The 24,363-nt window shown below is 43.9% G+C and overlaps 1 protein-coding gene across 1 annotated transcript in view; it reads left to right on the forward strand.

The window, feature by feature from the left end:
• The first annotated feature begins 1,005 nt into the window (after positions 1-1,005).
• The window catches only part of LOC122927753 (src substrate cortactin-like), a 65,420-nt gene continuing 42,062 nt past the window's right edge, over positions 1,006-24,363 (forward strand). The window contains exons 1-6 of the mRNA XM_044279899.1: positions 1,006-1,158; positions 5,159-5,242; positions 8,675-8,748; positions 9,811-9,940; positions 19,092-19,202; positions 22,312-22,366. Coding sequence (XP_044135834.1) covers positions 5,159-5,242; positions 8,675-8,748; positions 9,811-9,940; positions 19,092-19,202; positions 22,312-22,366 — 454 coding nt within the window. The 5' untranslated portion in view covers positions 1,006-1,158. The remainder of the gene's footprint in view (positions 1,159-5,158; positions 5,243-8,674; positions 8,749-9,810; positions 9,941-19,091; positions 19,203-22,311; positions 22,367-24,363) is intronic.

Here is a 24,363-nt window from a genome sequence, read left to right on the forward strand (position 1 = left end):
GTGGGCCCCTAGTCCCTCACCCCTTTTTCAAGTGGCACATGGCACAGTAGACTGACAGAACTAGAGAGGCAGCATAGAGCATCTCAATCAGCCTATGTTGATATGAAAACCGGGGCACATTATTTAACAAAGTACCCAGTTTATAGACACATTGGGTGGCTGAGATGACTTAAGTATGGAGTCAGGTTAGCCATGTCCTCTCTCCCCAGGGACCTGCCCTCTGAAAGTCACTGCAAGGGCCCCTATAATTATATTGCAGCATCTTGCTGCTGCTGCCACTGTATAGGTGGTTAGTATTTGCATGTAGTTTTATATTGGGCCCCTAAAATGAATTTTACTGGTGGGCCCCAGGCATCCCAGTCCGACACTGCCTGAAAGCCAAATATCCCTACCTTTTTGTGAGTAGTGTATGCTTAAACAGTATTTGAAACTGTCTGAAAGGCTAAACTGTGGCCTTGGGTAATTTTTCTTTTATAGAGAAGGAGCAGTAGAAGGTATTGAACCCTTTAGGTTACATTTAGACAGGGCAGATTTGTTACTGTGACTGTTCTATTTGGTTTGCAAAAAAGTGTTATACAGCTCATTATCAATGCAGTCTAAACTATTGGGGTCATTTATCAAACTGGTGTAAAGTAGAACTGGCTTAGTTGGCCATAGCAACCAATCAGATTACACCTTTAATTTTTGATAGCTCCTTTGGAAAATGAAAGGTAGGATCTGATTGGTTCTACTTTACACTAGTTAGATAAATGACCACATATATATCTCGGCTGCACCCACCTGAAAGGACCGAGTGGCAGCTCTGAATTGGACGGGACTCCGGAAGGAGAGTTTAAATTGTATTAATATTTCATCAGTCAGCTTGCAGTTTGCCCATAAAACGCCTGCAACTCACACAACACCTTTAAATAATCTGTGCTCAAAATTCAAGTTAAAAATATATGGGGTAAGCATTGAAAATTTTAACTCTGCAAAAATAAACCACAAAGGAGGAAGTGAATTTTTACAGGCACTTCACGTAAGAGAGGAACTATGACAGCAGGAAATCTATAAAGACGGAACAATTGCCATCTACGGTACATAGCATAAAAAAGAAAGAAGCTTAAATACTGCATACTAAAAAAAAGAAGATTTCATACAAAAAAGCAAGTAAACACAGTAAGTAATTGTCAGCCTGTATCCCTGTTACTATCACTTGTATGTCATAGCATGTGTGGGGTTACACAATATATTTAGGAGGGGCTGGGCACTTTGACATCGGAAGATAAAGTGTATGATTTTATGTATTCTAGTGTTTTAATAAACATAAGGACCCTACAGTCTTATTAAGACGTTACCCGCACTCCTGGTCATCTGCAGCCATGTAAATGTAACTTAAGACTACATATTAACTATTAGAGATACTGGGGGGATCGTATCATAAGAAATTCAATGAAATCTTAGATGCCTCCTTGGAGATGACTTGATAAGGATGCAGGACACAAATGTAATTTACAGACCAATAGTTCAGATAATGCTCAGCAGTAGGGATGAGCGAATTTCTGTTTTCAAGTTCTGCATACAAGGTTTGGGTTCGGGTTATCTAAGAATTCCGTTATGGATTCCGCTACCACAGACCATAAGTAATGATCCGTGGTAGCAGAATCCATAACGGAATTCTTAGATAACCCAAACTTTGTACGCTGGACTTGATAGTTCACTCAACACTGCTCAGCAGCTTATACTCTCAGACCATATATACGATATTGCCAGGGTCTTGCTAATAAAATGGAGCTTCCAGGCTCCATCCATGGTGCTAAATACCATGAAAATAACTTATGGCAGTCAGGTTGTCACCTCCTTTCCCTGTAATAGATATAGACATAGCCACCAGGTTTTTTTTATTTTATTTTATTATGGGCTAACATCTGATGTTTAATCTCTTCTACACGTGGACTGCATGGAAATATGAACGCCTCATTGATCTTTAGGCCACTTTCAGAGTGTAAAAGTGCTGCCGATTACCTGGTGAACGAGCAAAACACTCATTCATCAGGTAATTGGATCTTTCATGCAGACACCTACATCATCATTTGCAGATCATGCCATCTAAACAGCCTTTGCGGCCGGAAAACAATGATTTAGTATGGGGCCAAACTATGGCATTAGCGATCACTGTGGAGGAGATCACTGACGAGCAACGTTCCTTCCTGACAGTCGTTTGCTCAATTAAAGATGATTCTTGGCTGAAGCAGATGACTCACTTCCTGACCGGTGTAAAAACCCCATGTCTCAGTATGTAGCTATGGAAAGACCTGCCTTTTCTCCTACAATGGTAGTTATTGCTATGAAGCCAGGTTCACACCATTTTATGGGGACGGAGGGTGAATAAAAAAAAAAAAAAGAGTAATCTGAATCTGTTCCTATATAATATCATTACGAGGCTCTGTTCATTTAGACCGATTAAGACTTTACAAAATCTATGCCGTTCATAAAAAGGAGCACCCTGTGGTGCTAGAATGAACCAATTTCCCATGCTCATACAGATTGTGCTATATAAGGAGAAAGAGTGCTTGGTCAGAACCTCCTCCTACCTCCTGCATTGCATGCAGTACTTGCCGAAGTCACAGGGTTTGTTTCAGGGTATCTTCACACAGAGTAAGGCTGGGTTCACACTTGAGCGTTGCGCAAACGCGCGTTTTACGCGCGTTTTTGACGCGCATTTTTATGCGCGTTTTTGTAATAGTAAACGCGCGTTTGACGCGCGTTTGTGTGATTCACTACAGTGTCCTATGGCCACAAACGCCCCAAAAGTCGCTCATGTACTTTTTGGAGCGTCGGGCGTTTTACAGCACGATCGTACGCGCTGTAAAACGCCCAAGTGTGAACCATTCCCATAGGGAATCATTGGTTTCTCCTTGTTGAGCGTTTTACAGCGCGTAGGAACGCGCTGTAAAACGCTCAGGTGTGAACCCAGCCTAACTTGTGTACTGAATAAAAAATAAAAATAAAAACGGCAGGATTCTTCATGGTTTTTTGGATGCAGTTTTTATTCCAAAGTGTTTTTTATGCGGTTTTTGAACTTTGGGTAGGGATTTGATGCAGAATGAAGATGTCACTTTTTTCCATGCCACAGTTTTTAAAACTACGAGTTTTTAAAACCCAGCATCATTTAAACTAACAAGCAATTTTCCCATTGAAATCAATAAAGATGATTTGCAAGCGTTTTCGACTCCGTTTTTGGGTGCTGAATCTGCACTAAAATCCACAGCGAAATAATCTATGTGAACATACACGTATTGTAATCGCGACAGCTTTTATATTGAGGACAGGGTCAGATAAAAGTGTGTGCAGGCTCTACCCAAATCATAAGTGGGGGGGATCTCTTGGTTTTGGAATTAAGAGAAAGGGCTACATCGAGAAAAAAACAACAACTTTGTATAGCTATCCCGTTCATGGCGAGTGCTGTACATGTACGTACAGTGAAAGTTCCGCCAGACATGTACAGTGCACCGACCAAGCGGGCACAGGAGCTGTGCTTGCTCAATTATTACAGGGGCCTAGTGTAACTGCCAGTGTCGGTAAAATAGCTGATGTTGGCAGATTAACCCAATAATGACTGCCACATCTAAGGGGTTTACAGGGGGAGAGGGTCCCTCTCTCAACCTATTCGCTCCTCCTGATATGATTGCAGGGTGCTGATGGTTTTTAAGGCAGCCAGAAGCCTTACAAAGGCTCTATCTTTTTTGCGTAGCTGCGGAATGGACATACAGATGCGGACAGCACACGGTGTGCTGCCCACATTTCTTGTGGGCTCATTTTGTGAGCAAAAATACAGTCGTGTGAATGGAGCCTAATGTAGAGGTCCCAGAGTTCCTTGCCCTCTTCATCCTTCCAATAAATACACATACACTGTTCTTTTAACCTTTTTTCCTCACTGAAACTCTAAGGTCCCTTGCAGATGAGCGTGAGCAGAATAAGGCTAGGTCTACACGACGACATTTATCGCGCGACAATAAGTGCACAACTACACTGCAACATTTGTAGCGCAACATTTTGTTGCACTAATGTCGCGCTACAATTTTTATAATGGCAGTCTATGGTGTCGCACTGCAACATGCTGCAACTGCGACGCAACAGTCGCAGAAAAATCCATCTCGAATGGATTTTCTGCGACTGTTGCGTCGCAGTCGCAACATGTTGCATGTTGCAGTGCGACACCATAGACTGCTATTATAAAAATTGTCGCGCAACATTAGTGCAACAAAATGTTGCGTGACAAATGTCATCATGTAGACCTAGCCTAAGTCCGGATGTGTTGCGGATGCGAAAAATGTGCGATTTCACAAGCAAGTTCATTCCGTTTTATATGCGATCTCATTCAGTTGTTCCGTTTTTTGCACGCGGGTGAAATTCGATTTAATGCGTTTTGCACGGGTGTGATAAAAAACTGAAAGTTTACAAACAACATCTCTTAGCAACCATCAGTGAAGACGCGTCGCATCCGCACTTGCTTGCGGATGTGATTTTCACGCAGCCCCATTCACTTTTATGGGGCCAGCGTTGCGTGAAAATGGCAGAATATAGAACATGCAGCGATTTTCACGCAACGAACAAGCGATGCGTGTAAAACAACACTCATGTACACAGACCCATTGAAATAAATGGGTCCAGATTCAGTGCGGGGGCAATGCGGAACGGAACATAACGGAATCCATAGGATGGAATGCAAAATGGAAGCTTTTAACAGGTATTCCGTTTTGCTCCGTCCTAATAGAAGTGTATGGGAAAACATAACGAATCTGTCTGGGTCTCGTTATACTAGACGGTAGATAGGACTTTGTATTCCGTCTTGCATAACAGGAACCAGACGGATCTGTTTTGATTCCCAAAGACTTCTATTAGGACGGAGAGCAAACAGAATGCCTGTTAAAGGCGTCTGTTTTGCATTCCGTCATAATGCAAGTCTATGGGCAGCAAAACGGATCGGCCCTTCCGTCTTATGGATTCCGGACTCCATAACGCTAGTGTGAACCCACCCTAACATGTGCAATCAATGTTTTCTGGTTTCAGTTCTTTTTGAGATAGCATTGTGTTAGTGTGCAATGCCAGTTGTCTTTGGGAGTCTTCTGTGACTACAGCGTTCACCTCTGAAGCCATGTATTTCTATATACTATAGATGTGGAAAGCGTCTGCGGGACACAATGTCACAGTGGCTGATGTTGCAGGAGGTGATGACTGGGAAACTGATCCAGATTTTGTGGTGAGTTTATGACTGTATTACTTATAGCAACCATGTACTTATAGCAACCACTGAAAAATAAGCAGGTACCGTATCTGCCTACTATACATTGCAAAAGCAGGTATTACAAGTCAATAGAATTGTTCAGGTGTCCTCTCCACACTAGCGTTCATAGATCTGGCAGGCTCTTCTGGCAGGGAACAGCCTGCTGGAGCTCTCTGGATCCTGCAGCGCTACTTGTCTGGCTGATTCTTGGCATATTTGCCAGGTTACAGCCGGATCTTCGCCAGTCCCCATTATAGTTAATGGGGCCGGCAGGCATTCAGGCAGCGTCTGATAATGCCAGATCCAGAGAGCTCCACCAGGCTCTCCATCTCTGAATGCTACTGTGAAACTAGCCTTAGGGCTCGTTCACACGAATGTTTTTTGCGTTCAGTATACGGGCCGTTTTTTGTGTTCCGTATACGGGACTATTCATTTCAATGGTTCCGCAAAAAAATGGAATGTACTCCGTATGCATTCCGTTTCCGTATTTTCGTTCTGTTAAAAGATAGAACATGTCCTATTATTGCCCGCAAATCACATTCCGTGACTCCATTCAAGTCAATGGGTCCGCAAGAAAAAAACTGAACACATACGGAATGTACTCCGTATGTCTTCCGTATTCGTTTTGTTTTTGTGGAACCATTTATTGGAAATTCTATGCCCAGACCAATTTTTTTTATGTAATTACTGTATACTGTATATGCCATATGGAAAAACGGAACGGAAAAACGGATCCGAACCGGAAACACTACTGAAACAAAAGATGGGAAAACGGATCAGTTAAAACGGCCAGCAAAACACTCAGAAAGCCATACATTTTTTTTTTATTGTTTTGCCTACCATGTTTTTTGGTGTTTTTTTGCCATAGACATCCATTGGCTTTTGACCTTGGTTAAAAACATGCAGGCGTCAATGTGTGTTGCATTTTGTATGGTATGCGTACATTATTATTATTATTATTTTTTTGCAATGACTTTTGAAAGAGAGATCTACAGAGAAAGTGACATCCACCAAATGTAAAGTCAGACATAGGTCCCCCAGGTTTGAAAAAGTATAAGATGCAGCATAAATGTTTCTGTGTTGGCCATTATTTTCCATATAGATGAACATATATCAACATATGCTGCCAGGTGCATGCAAAATATTGTTTTGGGCATCTGTTGAGTCTATAGGAGTTTGTTGATAATATTCAAGGTATAAATTGGGATAATCATCTGACATACAGTACAGCCCAAAAGTTTGGACACACCTTCTCATTCAAAGAGTTTTCTTTATTTTCATGACTATGAAGGCATCACAACTATGAATTAACACATGTGGAATTATATACATAACAAACAAGTGTGAAACAACTTAAAATATGTCATATTCTAGGCTCTTCAAAGTAGCCACCTTTTGCTTTGATTACTGCTTTGCACACTCTTGGCATTCTCTTGATGAGCTTTAAGAGGTAGTCACCAGAAATGGTCTTCCAACAGTCTTGAAGGAGTTCCCAGACATGCTTAGCACTTGTTGGCCCTTTTGCCTTCACTCTGCGGTCCAGCTCGCCCCAAACCATCTCGATTGGGTTCAGGTCCGGTAACTGTGGAGGCCAGGTCATCTGGCGCAGCACCCCATCACTCTCCTTCATGGTCAAATAGCTGTGTATCCACCTGACTTCTCCACATCGCAACTGATGGTCCCAACCCCATTTATAAGGCAAGAAATCCTACTTATTAAACCTGACAGGGCACACCTGTGAAGTGAAAACCATTTCAGATGACTACCTCTTGAAGCTCATCAAGAGAATGCCAAGAGTGTGCAAAGCAGTAATCAAAGCAAAAGGTGGCTACTTTGAAGAACCTAGAATATGACATATTTTTTGTTGTTTCACACTTTTTTGTTATGTATATAATTCCACATGTGTTAATTCATAGTTTTGATGCCTTCAGTGTGAATCTACAATTTTCATAGTCATGAAAATAAAGAAAACTCTTTGAATGAGAAGGTGTGTCCAAACTTTTGGTCTGTATTGTATATACTGAACATACACCCTGAACCTGATGTGCACAGAGTCTAGGAAACAAAAAAACATTTAAAAAAAAAATGATACAGTGTAAAATTGTTCCCTGGCATGGCTTCCTAGTCTAAGTCTATTGCATGCAGTTAGTATACTGTAGAATTGTATCTCTTTTTCTCCCAAACCCCTGTTGAAGTTCATGATTAGCCAGGGTTTCATTTTCAATGTACCAACCTTGATGCATAGTTAAAAGTAATAGGACGTCTCTTTCTGACCTGGCATTAATTGGACTCCAATTTATTTACCTCCATTTTCTAATTTGAACTCAATTGTAAAAAAAAAAATAAAGTCTGTGACTGGTTTAACTTGCCAGAATATAACATTGTGTGACCCAATCCTATTTAATAAAATCCATCTGTGCCGGCGCTGTGTCCGTGCGTGTGTGCCGAATTTAAACACGCATGGCCATTAGAATCGCAGCGCACCACACAGCCGTCCGCACCTCCCACATCAGCGCGCCGCCGGCCAATAGAAACACGGCGCACCTCAGACCTCCTGAACCGCCCACAGCAACAGCGCTGTAACATCAAAGCCACCCCACACGCCGCAGTTACCGCCCACAATTGCGCCGGCCGCCTGGACCGCCCACATTAATGCGCCAGCGGGCAATAAAAACACATTGCACCTCAGGCCTACTGAACCGCCCACAGCAACAGCACTGTCCTACACACCACCAGTACCGCCCACAATTGCGGCCGCACCACACGCCGCTCGGACCGCCCACAGCAGCGCGCTGTTATTATGTTGTGCTGTGTCAGTTTGAGCGCCGCCAATAAACAGAAGCGCTGTCATTACAGTCCTGTCAGACACAGATACAGCAGCTGCTGCTGCCATCAGTATTAGCCACCAGTTGCTGCCAGTGGTCTCAGAACCACTAGTCAGTGCCAGCCATCTCAGCCATCAGTGATTGCCACCAGTAACAGTGCCAGCAGTCTCAGCACCACCAGTCAGTGCCAGCCATCTCAGCCATCAGTGATTGCCACCAGTACCAGTGTCAGCAGTCTCAGCACCATCAGCCAGCCGTCTTAGCCATCAGTCAGTGCCGGCCGTCTCAGCCATCAGTCAGTGCCACCAGTTACCGAGAAACACAGCCCCCACACGCCATCCGCACCGTCCACACTGACCACACCCCGAGCACCGGCCGCTCACGGTGTGATGATTGCTCTGCGCACCGGTCAATTCTAGCACCCGTTTTTGTAACGGGCATAATGTCTAGTACTTTAATAAAACCTTAGTATTTTCTTTGGATAGAAAGTGTAAACTTCTGTACTTCTGTGTAGATAGTAGTCATAGATACGGCTATTCCTATTTGACCACATAGTTTACCTATGTATATGTTTCCTCCTCAGAATGATATAACAGAAGAAGAGCAGCGGTGGGGGGCAAAAACCATACAAGGATCTGGTCGTCCACAGCATGTAGAGTGAGTCATTATATCCTCTCATAATAGGAAGTTAAATGGTATAGGCCTCTCTTTAATCTCTCAAAGAAGTAATTTTAGACACTGTATGCCTCTGTCTACCTGAAGAAGTTCAAATGTCACTATATTGGCTGATTTCTGTATCACCCCTATTATTTTCATTACCTACCTTCTTTGATATTACTGGAACAATGGCTGACAGACAGTAGTTACCACACAGCTAAGTGCTGTCCCGGAAACTAAAGTAAGGAGAAATCTGAATCTAACGGCCAAGTCTACGAGAATCTAAGGGAGGATTTACATCACGTTTTTCCCATCCGTTTAACATATACAAAAAACATATACGTTAATGGATGCCTCAGACTAGTGCTATACAGTGGCATCCATTCACCATAGAGTTCCATTGTAAAATAAAAGTATACATTAACGTATACTTTTTTACTGAACTCTGCAGGAGGATACTAAAGTGTGGAGTGCTACACTTTAGTATCCTCCCCCCCCCCCCCAATGTATACGTTAAACAGATGGCAAAACATTATGTGAACCCATCCTAAGGCCTCATGCACATGACCGTTGTTTTGGTCCGCATCCGAGCCGTAGTTTTTGCGGCTTGGATGCAGACCCATTCACTTCAACGGGGCCGCAAAGGATGCGGACAGCACTCCGTGTGCTGTCCGTATCCGTTGCCCGCAAAAAAAAATATAACCTGTCCTATTCTTGTCCGTTTTGTGGACAAGAATAGGCAGTTATATCAATGGCTGTCCGTGCCGTTCCACAAATTGCGGAACGCACACGGACACCATCTGTGTTTTGCGGATCCACAATTTACGAAAACACACAACGGTCGTGTGCATGAGGCCTTAAACTGCACAGTAGCTGAGATTTTATTATGGGCCGGAAAGGGTGGAGAACACAAGTCAAGGATTTAGTAGAATTAGTACAATTCTTTTAATCCAGCAAAAAAATGTAATACCCTGCACTACAGTGTGTTAATAACTTAGTAACAGAATAATAAAAGTTCATAAACTGTGAGATTATACAGATTATCTCCCGTTTTACAAAAAGCATAAAGGAATTAAGAAGCAATGTATCTAAAGAGCACGAGCAACTGAAGAAAAAAGAATTTGAGCAAGGCCCCAAAGCATCGTATGGATATGGTGGACAATTTGGAACAGAGAGAGACAGGATGGACAAGGTAATATACATTATATACTCTCTCGCCCCCTCTGGTAGTATATTCACCATCTACACACATCCTGAATAGTTTTCCTCAGTGATCCAATGTCATGAGGATTCTTGCCAAGCATAAAGCACTTTCTGAGCTGCATTAAAACCAGCTTACATTTCCTTGAAATAGTTCTAATAGGTTTTAAATGGAGGCACACAGCAAAGCGCTACAGTAAATGCTCACCTTTAGTGGGCTTAAGATGACCCTACACAGAATGGCCTAAACAGTGATTATGTAATATACTTATATTGTTAGATGCTTGACTAGCATGTACTCTGCTTAGGTTATTGCGAGACAGCTGTGGTTTACTGACATTGGCTCACCATGGCCTAGTATGCAATGGATTCCTCTCATATAAAGAGGTTTCCTGATAATCTGGCATAAACAGTACCACAAGACCTACCACCAGGCCCTCGGAGATGACAGTACCCTGATGTCCTCTCCACCTCCCCATCAGTCATTCCCGAGTAATTAGCAGCCAGTCTGGGCAACTGCTTTGGAAAACTGGATGTGTCTGCAGTAGAGCCAAATGTCAGTCACCTCACTGGTTCAGTAATGTCATCATATTAGACCACCAGGTATTATAACGCCAAGTGACCCCTCTTCCATGAGGCACAATCCTGAAATAGCCAAGTAACACTGACAATCAGGTGCTGGAAGTGGCATGTACCACCAATGGCAGGGGGTACTAGCTGCCAATACCATTGACCAGATTGGCGACACACATTAAGCATGTCCACAGTTTAATTATTACAACAATATAGATAATCTAATAGAGACCACCTGAATCAATTGAAAATATACGGTAAGTGATCAGTTTAAAACTTAACATTTAATACACATAATATAGAAAATTTGGTCCCATGATGATTGGATACAATTGTAGAAAATAAAAGGAGCAGTGCGGTGGTACACCTACGGAGAACAGGTGCAATCAACCAGAACCCAAAAACAGACAATGGTGCTCGGCGGCACTCAAATTAAACCCGGTGGTCCTACCGCTTAGATGAGAAGCTCCTTGGATTCACGACCGCCCGGTGCTGATAGATATACACACCGTTTGGTGACGGCAGACGTGTGCATCAGGGTGTAGGAATGCTAGGATAGCTGGCCCTAATATCACCCTCGGGCCCTACAATGGCCTAAATGGCGTGACCACGGTATTCCGCGATCAGCCAATGCAGGAACCTACCCCTGGAATTGGTGCGCCCTAATAAGCCCTCAGCTGCCTAGTCCCTACACGCATGTTTCGCAAACATAGAAGAGTGAATGACTCATCAGGGGAAACACGGAGCCTGGGCTGAGACTGTGCAGGGAGCGCTGACAGATGTCATCAGCGGACACTACACAGAGGCAAAGTTCAGACCACAGTCCAGATAAAAGGAAAATGTGGCCAAACCTAATAACCAGTGAGAAGGACAAACTGATACTCGTCCTAGCCACTGCTAAACACTAATGGCGCATGGGCTGATGTAGCCTGGGGAAGCGCTCAAAACCGCCACCTTTTAAACCAGGACCGAGCCTCAGAAAGAGGCTTGGTCAGGACACTCCCACCCATGATAGACAGTGCGATGCGCGCGCGCATGCGCGAAAAAACGCGCGCATGCGCGAAAAAAAGAGAAAAAAAAAAACAACGCGCGCATGCGCGAAAAAACGGATCGCACAATGGGGGGAGGTCTCTTCAGCAGACGCCTGTGAGCATGGTTACGTCACCGCGCCCGATCCCATTTGTTTATACGAGACCACACGGCAGTTGCCAGGCGACCGGGTCGCTACTCCCTGACACCGCCGGAAAACGCAGCTACAGGTTAAGTAGCTGTGCAAACATGAATAAGGCATTTAGGCAAACATGATAATCAAAAGAATCCTGGCTAGGATGACAGTATACGAACACCCAGAAACAGAAGGAGGGAAAATGAGGAAAAAACTATACAAATAAAAATAGGAGGACAGAGAGGAGGCAAATGGCATAACAATAAGTTAAATGAGGGATATATCGAGGCCATATAGATCAATAAGTCCAAAATTACCTGCGAGTGCAATTTGGAGTATGTGGGCAAAACGAGGCGTGAACTACGCAGACGCCTAGGCGAGCACCTTGGCGACATTGCCAATCAGAGGGACACCGTTATCTCCAGACATGTCCATGATTGCCATCAGGGCAACCCTGGCTGTCTGAGAGCAATGGGAATCGAGAAGGTGGCGCATCCAATTCGTGGGGGTGATTGGGACCGTGTTTTACTCCAGAGAGAATCCCGCTGGATCTATATTTTAGGCACGGTCTCACCTACCGGCCTAAATGAACAGCTTAATTATAGCTGTTTTATTTAGGCAATCTATACTGGTCCCCCCATTTTTGGACTTATTGATCTATATGGCCTCGATATATCCCTCATTTAACTTATTGTTATGCCATTTGCCTCCTCTCTGTCCTCCTATTTTTATTTGTATAGTTTTTTCCTCATTTTCCCTCCTTCTGTTTCTGGGTGTTCGTATACTGTCATCCTAGCCAGGATTCTTTTGATTATCATGTTTGCCTAAATGCCTTATTCATGTTTGCACAGCTACTTAACCTGTAGCTGCGTTTTCCGGCGGTGTCAGGGAGTAGCGTCCCGGTCGCCTGGCAACTGCCGTGTGGTCTCGTATAAACAAATGGGATCGGGCGCGGTGACGTAACCATGCTCACAGGCGTCTGCTGAAGAGACCTCCCCCCATTGTGCGATCCGTTTTTTCGCGCATGCGCGCGTTTTTTTCTTTCTCTTTTTTTCGCGCATGCGCGTGTTTTTTCGCGCATGCGCGCGCGCATCGCACTGTCTATCATGGGTGGGAGTGTCCTGACCAAGCCTCTTTCTGAGGCTCGGTCCTGGTTTAAAAGGTGGCGGTTTTGAGCGCTTCCCCAGGCTACATCAGCCCATGCGCCATTAGTGTTTAGCAGTGGCTAGGACGAGTATCAGTTTGTCCTTCTCACTGGTTATTAGGTTTGGCCACATTTTCCTTTTATCTGGACTGTGGTCTGAACTTTGCCTCTGTGCAGTGTCCGCTGATGACATCTGTCAGCGCTCCCTGCACAGTCTCAGCCCAGGCTCCGTGTTTCCCCTGATGAGTCATTCACTCTTCTATGTTTGCGAAACATGCGTGTAGGGACTAGGCAGCTGAGGGCTTATTAGGGCGCACCAATTCCAGGGGTAGGTTCCTGCATTGGCTGATCGCGGAATACCGTGGTCACGCCATTTAGGCCATTGTAGGGCCCGAGGGTGATATTAGGGCCAGCTATCCTAGCATTCCTACACCCTGATGCACACGTCTGCCGTCACCAAACGGTGTGTATATCTATCAGCACTGGACGGGCGGTCGTGAATCCAAGGAGCTTCTCATCTAAGCGGTAGGACCACCGGGTTTAATTTGAGTGCCGCCGAGCACCATTGTCTGTTTTTGGGTTCTGGTTGATTGCACCTGTTCTCCGTAGGTGTACCACCGCACTGCTCCTTTTATTTTCTACAATTGTATCCAATCATCATGGGACCAAATTTTCTATATTATGTGTATTAAATGTTAAGTTTTAAACTGATCACTTACCGTATATTTTCAATTGATTCAGGTGGTCTCTATTAGATTATCTATATTGTTGTAATAATTGTTGTTGTAAGCCTTGGCATTGCAGGTTTTCTGACGGTTGGCCTTAATACGGACACTTGGCTTGATGAGGCGAGGGAAGTCTTCTCAGACAAATCGTATGTGCAAAAGAAATTTATTCCTTCTTTCAAAACAGCTTTTAAGGAGTTAAGTAGACTATATAAGGAACATCTATCTAGCTGGTGGGAGGTTCAAAGCTTGGACAATTATATAAAACATGGCATTGTTCCCAGGGGCTTAAGAATCTCACTTACCCCTGTTAATAAACAGAGGAGCCCTGGCTTTGGCAACCGCTGGGAACAATTAGCCACCGCTAACTCCCTCCAATTTATGACTCTGTTGCTTGAGGAGGAAAAAATTAATCTCGAGGGCCTGGGGGAGAAACTGAAAGCCCAAATTGACATCACTAAAACCTTTACCCAGGACCCTGACTTTGGTAACAAAGAGAAACAGTTGCAGGCCTCTATTGAAAAATATCAATTCTATCTCCGGGAGAGAAAACACCGGCAGTTCACTAAAGATCTTGCCGAGTTCAAGGAGAATAAGGCCTACTCTGTTCTCAGAGACAAAGTCACGGTCAGGGAGGTGGTCTCCGATTTGTCCACTACGGAGACCGATTACTCTGACAGTGAACGAGAACAACCAGGCACATCAACCAGACGGAAAAATACATATAGGGGGGGAAGGGGAGAGGAGGTAGAGGTAGAGGTAGAGGACAACCCCAAGGTTTTTTAGATCAAGCCATTTCTTATCCGTTGAGAACCAGGTCAAGGACTCGGGACCAACAGGGCCCGAAGTAATTAATCTGTCTCAGAGAACACTGAGCACTATAGAGATGGCCGTGCTTAGTAAGGGTTTATCCTTTGTCCCCACACGCCGTTTTGACGCCTTTACGTGGACTAAGGATTTACATCTTTTCATTAGGAAACTTAGATGGCGGAAGTTTTTTTAAACACATGGACGAACGGCAGTGTCAGGAATTAGGGATTCCCTTAAGCCTTTTACCGGATGTTAGGTTGCTACACGGTCTGGAGGAACTGGATGGTGGTATTACTGGTGTGGGTCCTTTTACGACCCTCAGGAATAAGAGCACCAAGATGCCCCCTACCAGCGACATTTCATGCTTGGATGTGTTCCTCCAGCTTGTATCAGCAGACCTTAAAAAAGTGACATCCACCCCCCTGAATAACAACTGTACCAGGGAGGAATGGGAGGCTATCACGGCCCTCAAGAATGATACCACAATCACTGTGAAGCCTTCGGACAAAGGAGGCAACACAGTGATTATGGACACTACTGACTATCGAAATATGTGTGAGCATATTCTTCGGGACAGAAACACCTATGAGGTTTTGCCATCCAACCCGACAGACTCTTATCTAGTAGAACTAAGGGATATCCTGCAGGATGCTAAAACCCAAAAATTGATCTCCGCAGAGGAATTGGACTTCTTATACCCTAAATATCCAGTAAATGCCACATTCTACAGCCTACCAAAGGTCCATAAGGGGACAACTCCCCTTAAAGGGAGACCTATCGTCTCGGGGGTCGGCTGTATCAGTCAAAACCTGGGTATTTATATCGACAAAGTCCTTATGCCCTTTGTGGTGTCCCTGCCATCCTATGTCAGGGACACCATGGACCTACTTAAGAGACTTGACGGCGTTAACATTGAACCCCATGCGATTCTGGGGAGTATTGATGTTGAGGCACTTTATTCCTCTATTCCCCATGCAGCGGGTCTCAAAGCAGTAAGTTATTTCCTGAGTATGAGGGGCTGTCAGTTTTCTCGGCACAATGAATTTGTGCTGAGACTTCTTGAGTATCTTTTGACCCATAATTTTTTTCATTTTGTTAACAAGCTTTACCACCAGCTCAGGGGCACGGCGATGGGCTGTTCTTGTGCGCCGGCCTACGCCAACCTGCTCCTGGGCTGGTGGGAGGCAACCTGTGTTTTCTCTGAGGAGATGTCGTCGAGTACCGTGCCCATAGCTCTGTGGGCACGTTACATCGACGACGTCTTTATCATCTGGAACGATTCTCAGTCATCATTCTCTAGTTTGGTATCCAAGCTTAATCAAAACAGTATAGGCCTTAGATTCACATTTGAATCTGACCCCAACAGTCTGTCCTTTCTTGATATTTCCATCTTCAGAAAGGGGTCCGATGAACTTTCGACAACCATTTTCAGAAAGCCTACCTCTACTAATTCAGTCCTACACTGGAGCAGTAGCCACCCCACCCCCCTCAAAAGGGGTATTCCATGTGGCCAGTATCTGCGTCTTAGGCGGAACTGCTCCGAGGGACCAGACTTCAGAAAAAAGGCGAACGACCTAAGGGTACGCTTTCTGAACAGGGGTTACCCGGACGATGTGCTTCAGCAGGCCTATCATAGAGCGGTCGACACGGCTAGGTCGGACCTCCTGGTACCTAAGGCTAAATCAGCCGGTGACCAGAAGATCCGACTTTTAGCCACTTTTGATGGCTGTGCCGATAGAATGCGTGGGATCCTGGGCAAACATTGGCCAATTTTAATGATGGACCCGGACATCAGGGACATCATTCACGACTACCCCCAAGTAACATTTCGAAGGGGTAGCAATTTAAAGGATCTCCTGGTACACAGCCATTTTACTCCACCATCCAGGCAGGGTACTTGGCTCGACCGCTTGCCTGTGGGTTGCTTCAGGTGCAGCGGCTGCGTAGCGTGTAAAATTATCTAAACAGGGAAATCTTTTTTTAGCTCTAACCTCAATAAGTCCTTTCCGATCAAAGACATCATTAATTGCAAAACGCAAGGTGTGATTTATAAAATTACCTGCGAGTGCAATTTGGAGTATGTGGGCAAAACGAGGCGTGAACTACGCAGACGCCTAGGCGAGCACCTTGGCGACATTGCCAATCAGAGGGACACCGTTATCTCCAGACATGTCCATGATTGCCATCAGGGCAACCCTGGCTGTCTGAGAGCAATGGGAATCGAGAAGGTGGCGCATCCAATTCGTGGGGGTGATTGGGACCGTGTTTTACTCCAGAGAGAATCCCGCTGGATCTATATTTTAGGCACGGTCTCACCTACCGGCCTAAATGAACAGCTTAATTATAGCTGTTTTATTTAGGCAATCTATACTGGTCCCCCCATTTTTGGACTTATTGATCTATATGGCCTCGATATATCCCTCATTTAACTTATTGTTATGCCATTTGCCTCCTCTCTGTCCTCCTATTTTTATTTGTATAGTTTTTTCCTCATTTTCCCTCCTTCTGTTTCTGGGTGTTCATATACTGTCATCCTAGCCAGGATTCTTTTAATTATCATGTTTGCCTAAATGCCTTATTCATGTTTGCACAGCTACTTAACCTGTAGCTGCGTTTTCCGGCGGTGTCAGGGAGTAGCGTCCCGGTCGCCTGGCAACTGCCGTGTGGTCTCATATAAACAAATGGGATCGGGCGCGGTGACGTAACCATGCTCACAGGCGTCTGCTGAAGAGACCTCCCCCCATTGTGCGATCAGTTTTTTCGCGCATGCGCGCGTTTTTTTTTTTTCTCTTTTTTTCGCGCATGCGCGCGCGCATCGCACTGTCTATCATGGGTGGGAGTGTCCTGACCAAGCCTCTTTCTGAGGCTCGGTCCTGGTTTAAAAGGTGGCGGTTTTGAGCGCTTCCCCAGGCTACATCAGCCCATGCGCCATTAGTGTTTAGCAGTGGCTAGGACGAGTATCAGTTTGTCCTTCTCACTGGTTATTAGGTTTGGCCACATTTTCCTTTTATCTGGACTGTGGTCTGAACTTTGCCTCTGTGTAGTGTCCGCTGATGACATCTGTCAGCGCTCCCTGCACAGTCTCAGCCCAGGCTCCATGTTTCCCCTGATGAGTCATTCACTCTTCTATGTTTGCGAAACATGCGTGTAGGGACTAGGCAGCTGAGGGCTTATTAGGGCGCACCAATTCCAGGGGTAGGTTCCTGCATTGGCTGATCGCGGAATACCGTGGTCACGCCATTTAGGCCATTGTAGGGCCCGAGGGTGATATTAGGGCCAGCTCTCCTAGCATTCCTACACCCTGATGCACACGTCTGCCGTCACCAAACGGTGTGTATATCTATCAGCACTGGACGGGCGGTCGTGAATCCAAGGAGCTTCTCATCTAAGCGGTAGGACCACCGGGTTTAATTTGAGTGCCGCCGAGCACCATTGTCTGTTTTTGGGTTCTGGTTGATTGCACCTGTTCTCCGTAGGTGTACCACCGCACTGCTCCTTTTATTTTCTACAATTGTATCCAATCATCATGGGACCAAATTTTCTATATTATGTGTATTAAATGTTAAGTTTTAAACTGATCACTTACCGTATATGTCCACAGTTTACCATTGATGTTTAAGGGTAATTCTTCCAATAAGGGAGTTAGTGTTATATGCCACTTCTAATATATACTATACATACAATATACATTATACTGTATTACTAAAGGGATTTTCTGGGAGTACAATATCAATGACCTCTCCTCAGGATAGGTCATCAGTATCTGATCAATGGTGGTTGGACACCTGGCACCCCCGCCAATCAGATGTTTGAAGAGTCTGTGGTCCTCCAGTGAGTGTTGTGGCCTTCTTACGGGACACCAAGCCCAGCGACATTGCATAGTGGCTGTACTTGGTATTGCAGCTCAGGCCTAAACTAATAAGGGACGTGGAGGGTCTTAGTTATGAAGAAAGATTAAAATAATTACATTTATTTAGTCTTGAGAAGAGACGTCTAAGGGGGGACATGATTAACCTATACAAATATATAAATGGGCCATACAAAAAATACATTGAAAAACTGTTCCATGTAAAATGCCCTCAAAAGACAAGGGGCACTGCCTGCGACTAGAGAAGAAAAAGTTCCGTCTCCAGAAGCGTCAAAGCTTCTTTACTGTAAGAACTGTGAAGCTGTGGAATAGACTTCCTCAGGACATGGTCACAGCAGGAACAGTGGACAGATTTAAAAATGGTTTAGATAATTTCTTAAAATTACATAACATTAATGCTTATGAAATGTGTAAGACTGGGTCCTCACTCCCCTTTCCTCAATTCAAATTCCTGCTGATCCTTGTTGTTCACTTGTTGCATGATTGCATCAATTATCCAAAAATCTAAAGGGACCTTTAGTTGGACATCTGGTATGAGATTGAGCAGCTAGTCCATACAGGCGGATACATCACCATGGAGGGAACATGATGTAATCAAAGGGCCTGGTGCCATCACCATGATTTGTCCCGCTAGGTATAAAAGTACAAACACAAAGGGTGTGCAAGACAGCTGGGTTGTCACTCTATTATTTATGGCCAGCCAAGCAGTAAAGGAGTGCAATTTCTTTTTAGGTTATAGTGCAGAATTAATAGAGCAAATCCCTTTATTAGGTATTATATGTGGTTCAAAGCCCTTATCTCCAGGACTACAGTTTCATGAGCGTTTCCATGATTACCTCTCATAACTTTGTGTTTCAGACTGCACTGGGGCATGATTACAGGTCAGATGTGGTGAAGCATGCCTCTCAGACGGATGCAGCTAAAGGTTTTGGTGGGAAATACGGTGTCCAGAAGGAGAGATGTGATAAGGTAAGTAAAAATATGGCAAAGTAACATGTTTTTATAGATTCCGCTACAGCAAAGAACTGCTCTAAATAGAAGACCGAGAACGGCGTATACTTGTCATGGTGATATGGCTTTTATGGGTTTACCTCTATGAACTGACACATTGAACTTTTGCAGAAACAGTGATTTCACCCAATGAAAGATTGATCTGGGGTACCTTTACATGGGCCAATGATCAGGAATGAGCGTAGGTACCAACGTTCTTTCCCAACATTCAGCCCAACTATTGCCCCGTGTAAATTCAACTTTAGACTAAAGGTGCGCAAGATTTATCATCCAACATCAGATGCTGTGATCAGTTTCTTGTTTCTTGCATCTTTCCATTTTCTAGTCTAAGGGTGTCATTTATTAAGCTTAAATATGCCTATATTAGGCATATTTCAGGTACAGATTGTGGCGCAACGGTTAGTTGTGCCTCAATCTGCGACTTTTCCCCACTCACACAAGGTCTAAAGTTGTAGGCATGGAGTGGGAAGGGGACGGGCCGGAAGGTCCTTCTCATTTACCATTTTCTACGCCTGCTCTAGGCGTAGAAAAAGGTCTAATTGTAAGACCGCAAGGAAGCTGTCTTACATTTAGAACTGGCGGAGGATCCGTCGAAGTTTTAAAGAGGCCTCTAAATAACTCCGGTGGAATTACCGCCAGCTTAGGGCTCTATAAAGACCGGCGTCTAAAAACACCTGTTTACACTAAGTATTAGTAATTCAGCCCCATTGTCTCAATAAATCATATTGAACCTTCTTAGGAAGGAAATAGTATAACTAGGATATCAGAATTATACAATTCGCAATAACTATTAGAGGCTGTTCACATTCAGCAAAAAAAGACATATACAGTGAATATATTATATACGGTATATAATTATTATTTAATTTTTTTCACAATAGAACCCCATGGTGACAGACGCCATGTATATGTTAAATGTAGGATAAAAACTTGATGTGAACACAGCCATATGTGCTGAAGATTATATATCCTTCTGTTATTATGAGCCATCTTTTGAAAAAGTTGTAAAATATGGTGTATAGCTGTTCTCTAGTTTGTTTAGCAAAATATATGCATATGTTCATTGGTTTGCGTTTTAGTACTGAGTCATTATCGGAGGGTTCAGCTGCTTGATAGGAAATCTTTAGGCCTGTGTACATTAACAGAATAGGAGAATTACACGCCACATTGGTAGTACTATTACACAGTCAATAAAGCGGTATACCGTACAACCTCTGTGAGTTAAGCGTCAATTGTCCTCAAGTTACAAGGTAAAAAGGCTTCTTGATTTCAAGCATATTAATTGGCAGACTAGAGGTTGGCATTGTTGACTTTAACCAGTGGGTTCCTATGTTCAAATGTGAGCAAAGCAACATCTGCATTTTTATGTTTTCCTCATCTATGCTTGATGTTCCTCCTACGCTTCAGAAACTGATAGGTTAATTGGCTCCCATGAAATTGACCTTAAAGTGCCCATGCACTTTTATTAGCTGTCAACAGAATGCTATTCTGCCCAGCTACCGTCCTGAGCATGCATGCATTTAAAACAGGGTCAGGGGAATGAACTGCTGCCAAGCGCCTATGTCAGCAGCTTATCTCCTGAGGGGACTATGGATTGGACATGTTGAAGTCCAACACACCTGATAGTACTTTCCCCTACATTTGACATGGCAGGAGAATCAGCAGAAACCCATACACAAGTAAGAAAGGGATGCACATGAGCTCTTAACAAACTCTGCCTCTAATGCCACTAGATATAAGGCAGATATCCTATAAGTAAATTTTCAACACTTTTAAATAGGCTTTGAGACATGACTCGTATATTTAGTAAGCCAGCATCTCATCTGCAGACAGCTGTTTCCAGGTGGTGCCCCTCATTAGTGCAGACCAGAGAGTAGTGGCTTAACTGGGTGAGAGGCCTAAGTCAGGATTTGGGGGGTACAATCTCTCCTTGATCTCTGTGCAAGCTCCACCTGCCATGCCACCAGATGTAAGGCAGCTATCCTTTAAGTCAATGTTCAACCCTTTAAACAGGCCTTGAGACATGACTTGGATATTAAGTAAGCCAGCACCTCATCTGCAGACGGCTGTTTCAGTTGCACACAGACCCTTTTCATTTCTATGAGTCTGCATTAGTGTGTCTATTTTACAAATTATAGAACATGTCCTATTTTGTCTGTATTGCAGACAAGAATAGTCCTTTCTAGTAAGGGGAGTGAAAAAAATGCAGACTGCCCACAGAAGGTGTCCATATATTGTGGATAACAGTCGTGTGCATAAGGCCTAAAGGGGTTGTCTGCTTTTTTATATCCTCAGGGTAGGTCATCATTATCAGATCGGTGAGGATGGGGGGACTCCCTAACCCCCTCCACCGTTCATCTCCTTGAAGAGATCACAGCGCTCATACAAGCACTGCCTTTACTGTATATCTGCTTGCAGGTGTAATTAGTGTACAAGTGAAAAGGACAGAGCCATCCCATTGACGTGATTGGGGACAGCAGAGTTGTAATTACACTGGTCGACGCTGCGATTGCGACTGTGAGCAGGTAAACAGTGAAGAGAAGGCAGCGCTCATACGAGCTGATAAAAAAGCGGACAACCCCTTTAAAGGAACACCAGCAACAAGAAAATAATACATTGTATTATGCCAAGTCAATGACGTAAGATGGTTACTTCTTACTTTGGGGTTCTTTGAATCCCTAAGCCTCTCGCATTTCATAAGCCATAACACAGTGTATCATCCTGGAATTTCCATTTTAACTTCCTTTTTATTAGGTGAAAAACTTACAGATGTCCATTGTGCTATTATTTTAAAGGTATTATCATTCATAGCTGAGATCAAAATAATGTCCAGGGTGGCGAGAGTTACGGATACAGAATAATGCAGCCCGATATCCATAACTGTGGCCGCCTCATAAGACGGGTGTTCATGTTTAAGTGTTCATTCATGATGGGAGACAGGTGTTCATTCATGTTTGTGCAGATATATCATTGGTATTTTAATTTTATTATTGTAATTAGAAGTAATGATGCTAGTACTACTAACCATAGTAGTGGTTCTTAGAAGTGACATGTCATTCTGCTTTAGTCTGCAGTTGGTTATGATTATAAGGGTCAAACGGAAAAGCATTCATCACAGCAAGGTGAGTAAAATCTATATAAGGGTGGATATATAACTGGTGTAAAGTAGAACTGGCTTAGTTGCCCATAGCAACCAATCAGATTCCACCTTTCATTTTCCAAAGGAGGTGTGAAAAATAAAAGGTGAAATCTGATTGGTTGCTATGAGAAACGTTTTTTTTTGTGTGTTTTTGCCCATATAATGTGTTTTAGCACCTGTCATTTTGTGTACGCCTGTTTAAAAAGGAAAGTATGTACCTCCAGTGATTGTCTGGAGAGCTATATGGGGGGGAAAAAAAAGCATAGTTAAAAAAAGCTGAAAAACAAGCTTTAAGGTGAAAAAAACATCACTGAAAAAAAATAAAAGATTGTCCTGCATTTACTAATTCTTATAGTTTTAGCAACAAACAACAAAAAAGCTATAAAAATACCCCCAAAACGCAACCCCCAGTAAAAAAACAAAACATAACAACCCTATGTGCCTATGTGTGACATCAGTCTTAGAGCTCATACACACGAGCGCATGAATGGGTCCGCATCCGTTTCACAATTTTGCTGAATGGGTGCAGACCCACTCATCTAAAATGAGGCCACAAAAGATGTGGACAGCACACAGTATGCTGTCCACATCCATTGTTCTGTTCCGCGGGCCGCAAAAAATATAGAGCGTGTCCTATTCTTGTCCGCAATCCACGGACAATAGGCATTTCTTTAATGGACCGCCTGTTCCGTTCCGCAAATTGTGAAATGCACATGGGCTGCACCCGTGTTTTGCAAATACACAATTTGCGGACTGCAAAACACAGCGCAATTTTGTGAATGCGCCCTTAGTCTGATTTCACATGAGCATGTTTGGGCTGGGAAACACTCTCCATGTGATGCACAAATTTTTCTTGAACTGAATACTGCTTTTAAAAGCCGAGACTTTGTGTAATAACTTCGCAAATTAATTTCTACTGTAAAAACCTTTGTACCAAACTTGGGTTTGGTTCCAAGATACCACTTGGAACTGAACCCGAGTTCGATACAAAGGTCTTTTACAGTAGAAATTCATTTCTGAAATTACTACACAAGCGCCCGCTCCGTACAGTATTAAAATGAAGTTTTATGCAAATCGACTTCCGATAATGCATCCAAAGTCAATTCGCTCATCTTTAATTAGGGATATTATTCATTGGACTTCACCCTGCAGTTCTCCAAGGGTTAATTCCCCTTTTGCTCTGAGTGCAGCTGCTTGACTAATGTGCCAATCAGCTCTGCTATATTTTCTGTGCTATTTGTCCCTAACACTGGGTTCACACCTGAGCGTTTTACAGCGCGTTCAAACGCGCTGTAAAACGCTCAACACATGAAAACCAATGCTTCCCTATGGCCCTGGTTCACACTTGAGCGTTTTACAGCGCGTTTAAACACGCTGAAAAACGCCCTACGCTCAAAAACGTTCTTGAGCTTCTTTGGAGCGTTTTGTCGCGCGTTCCCGTACATAGACTTTCGGGAACGCGCGACAATGGGCGTTCGCTTGTCTCTGTATGCGCGATTGTAAACGCCCGTACAATCGCGCATACAGAGCGCTCCTTTCAGAACGCTCAGGTGTGAACCCAGGGTTAGGCCTCTTTCACACGAGCTTGACGGATTCGGTCCGGATTCGGTCCGGATGCATTCAGGATGCGTTCAGTGAAACTCGCACTATTTTGCAAGCAAGTTCAGTCAGTTTTGTCTGCGATTGCGCTCAGTTGTTCAGTTTTTCTCGCGCGTGTGCAATGCATTTTGATGCGTTTTTCATGCTCGTGATAAAAAAACTGAAGGTTTACAAACAACATCTCTTAGCAACCATCAGTGAAAAACGCATCGCACCCGCACTTGCTTGCGGATGCAATGCGTTTTTCACGCAGCCCCATTCGCTTCCATGGAGCCAGGGCTGCATGAAAAACGCAGAATATAGAACATGCTGCTATTTTCACGCAAACGCAGAACTGATGCGTGAAAAACAATGCTCATGTACACAGCCACATTGAAATGA

Source organism: Bufo gargarizans, chromosome 2 (assembly GCF_014858855.1).
Source record: "Bufo gargarizans isolate SCDJY-AF-19 chromosome 2, ASM1485885v1, whole genome shotgun sequence".
Lineage (NCBI taxonomy): Eukaryota > Metazoa > Chordata > Amphibia > Anura > Bufonidae > Bufo > Bufo gargarizans.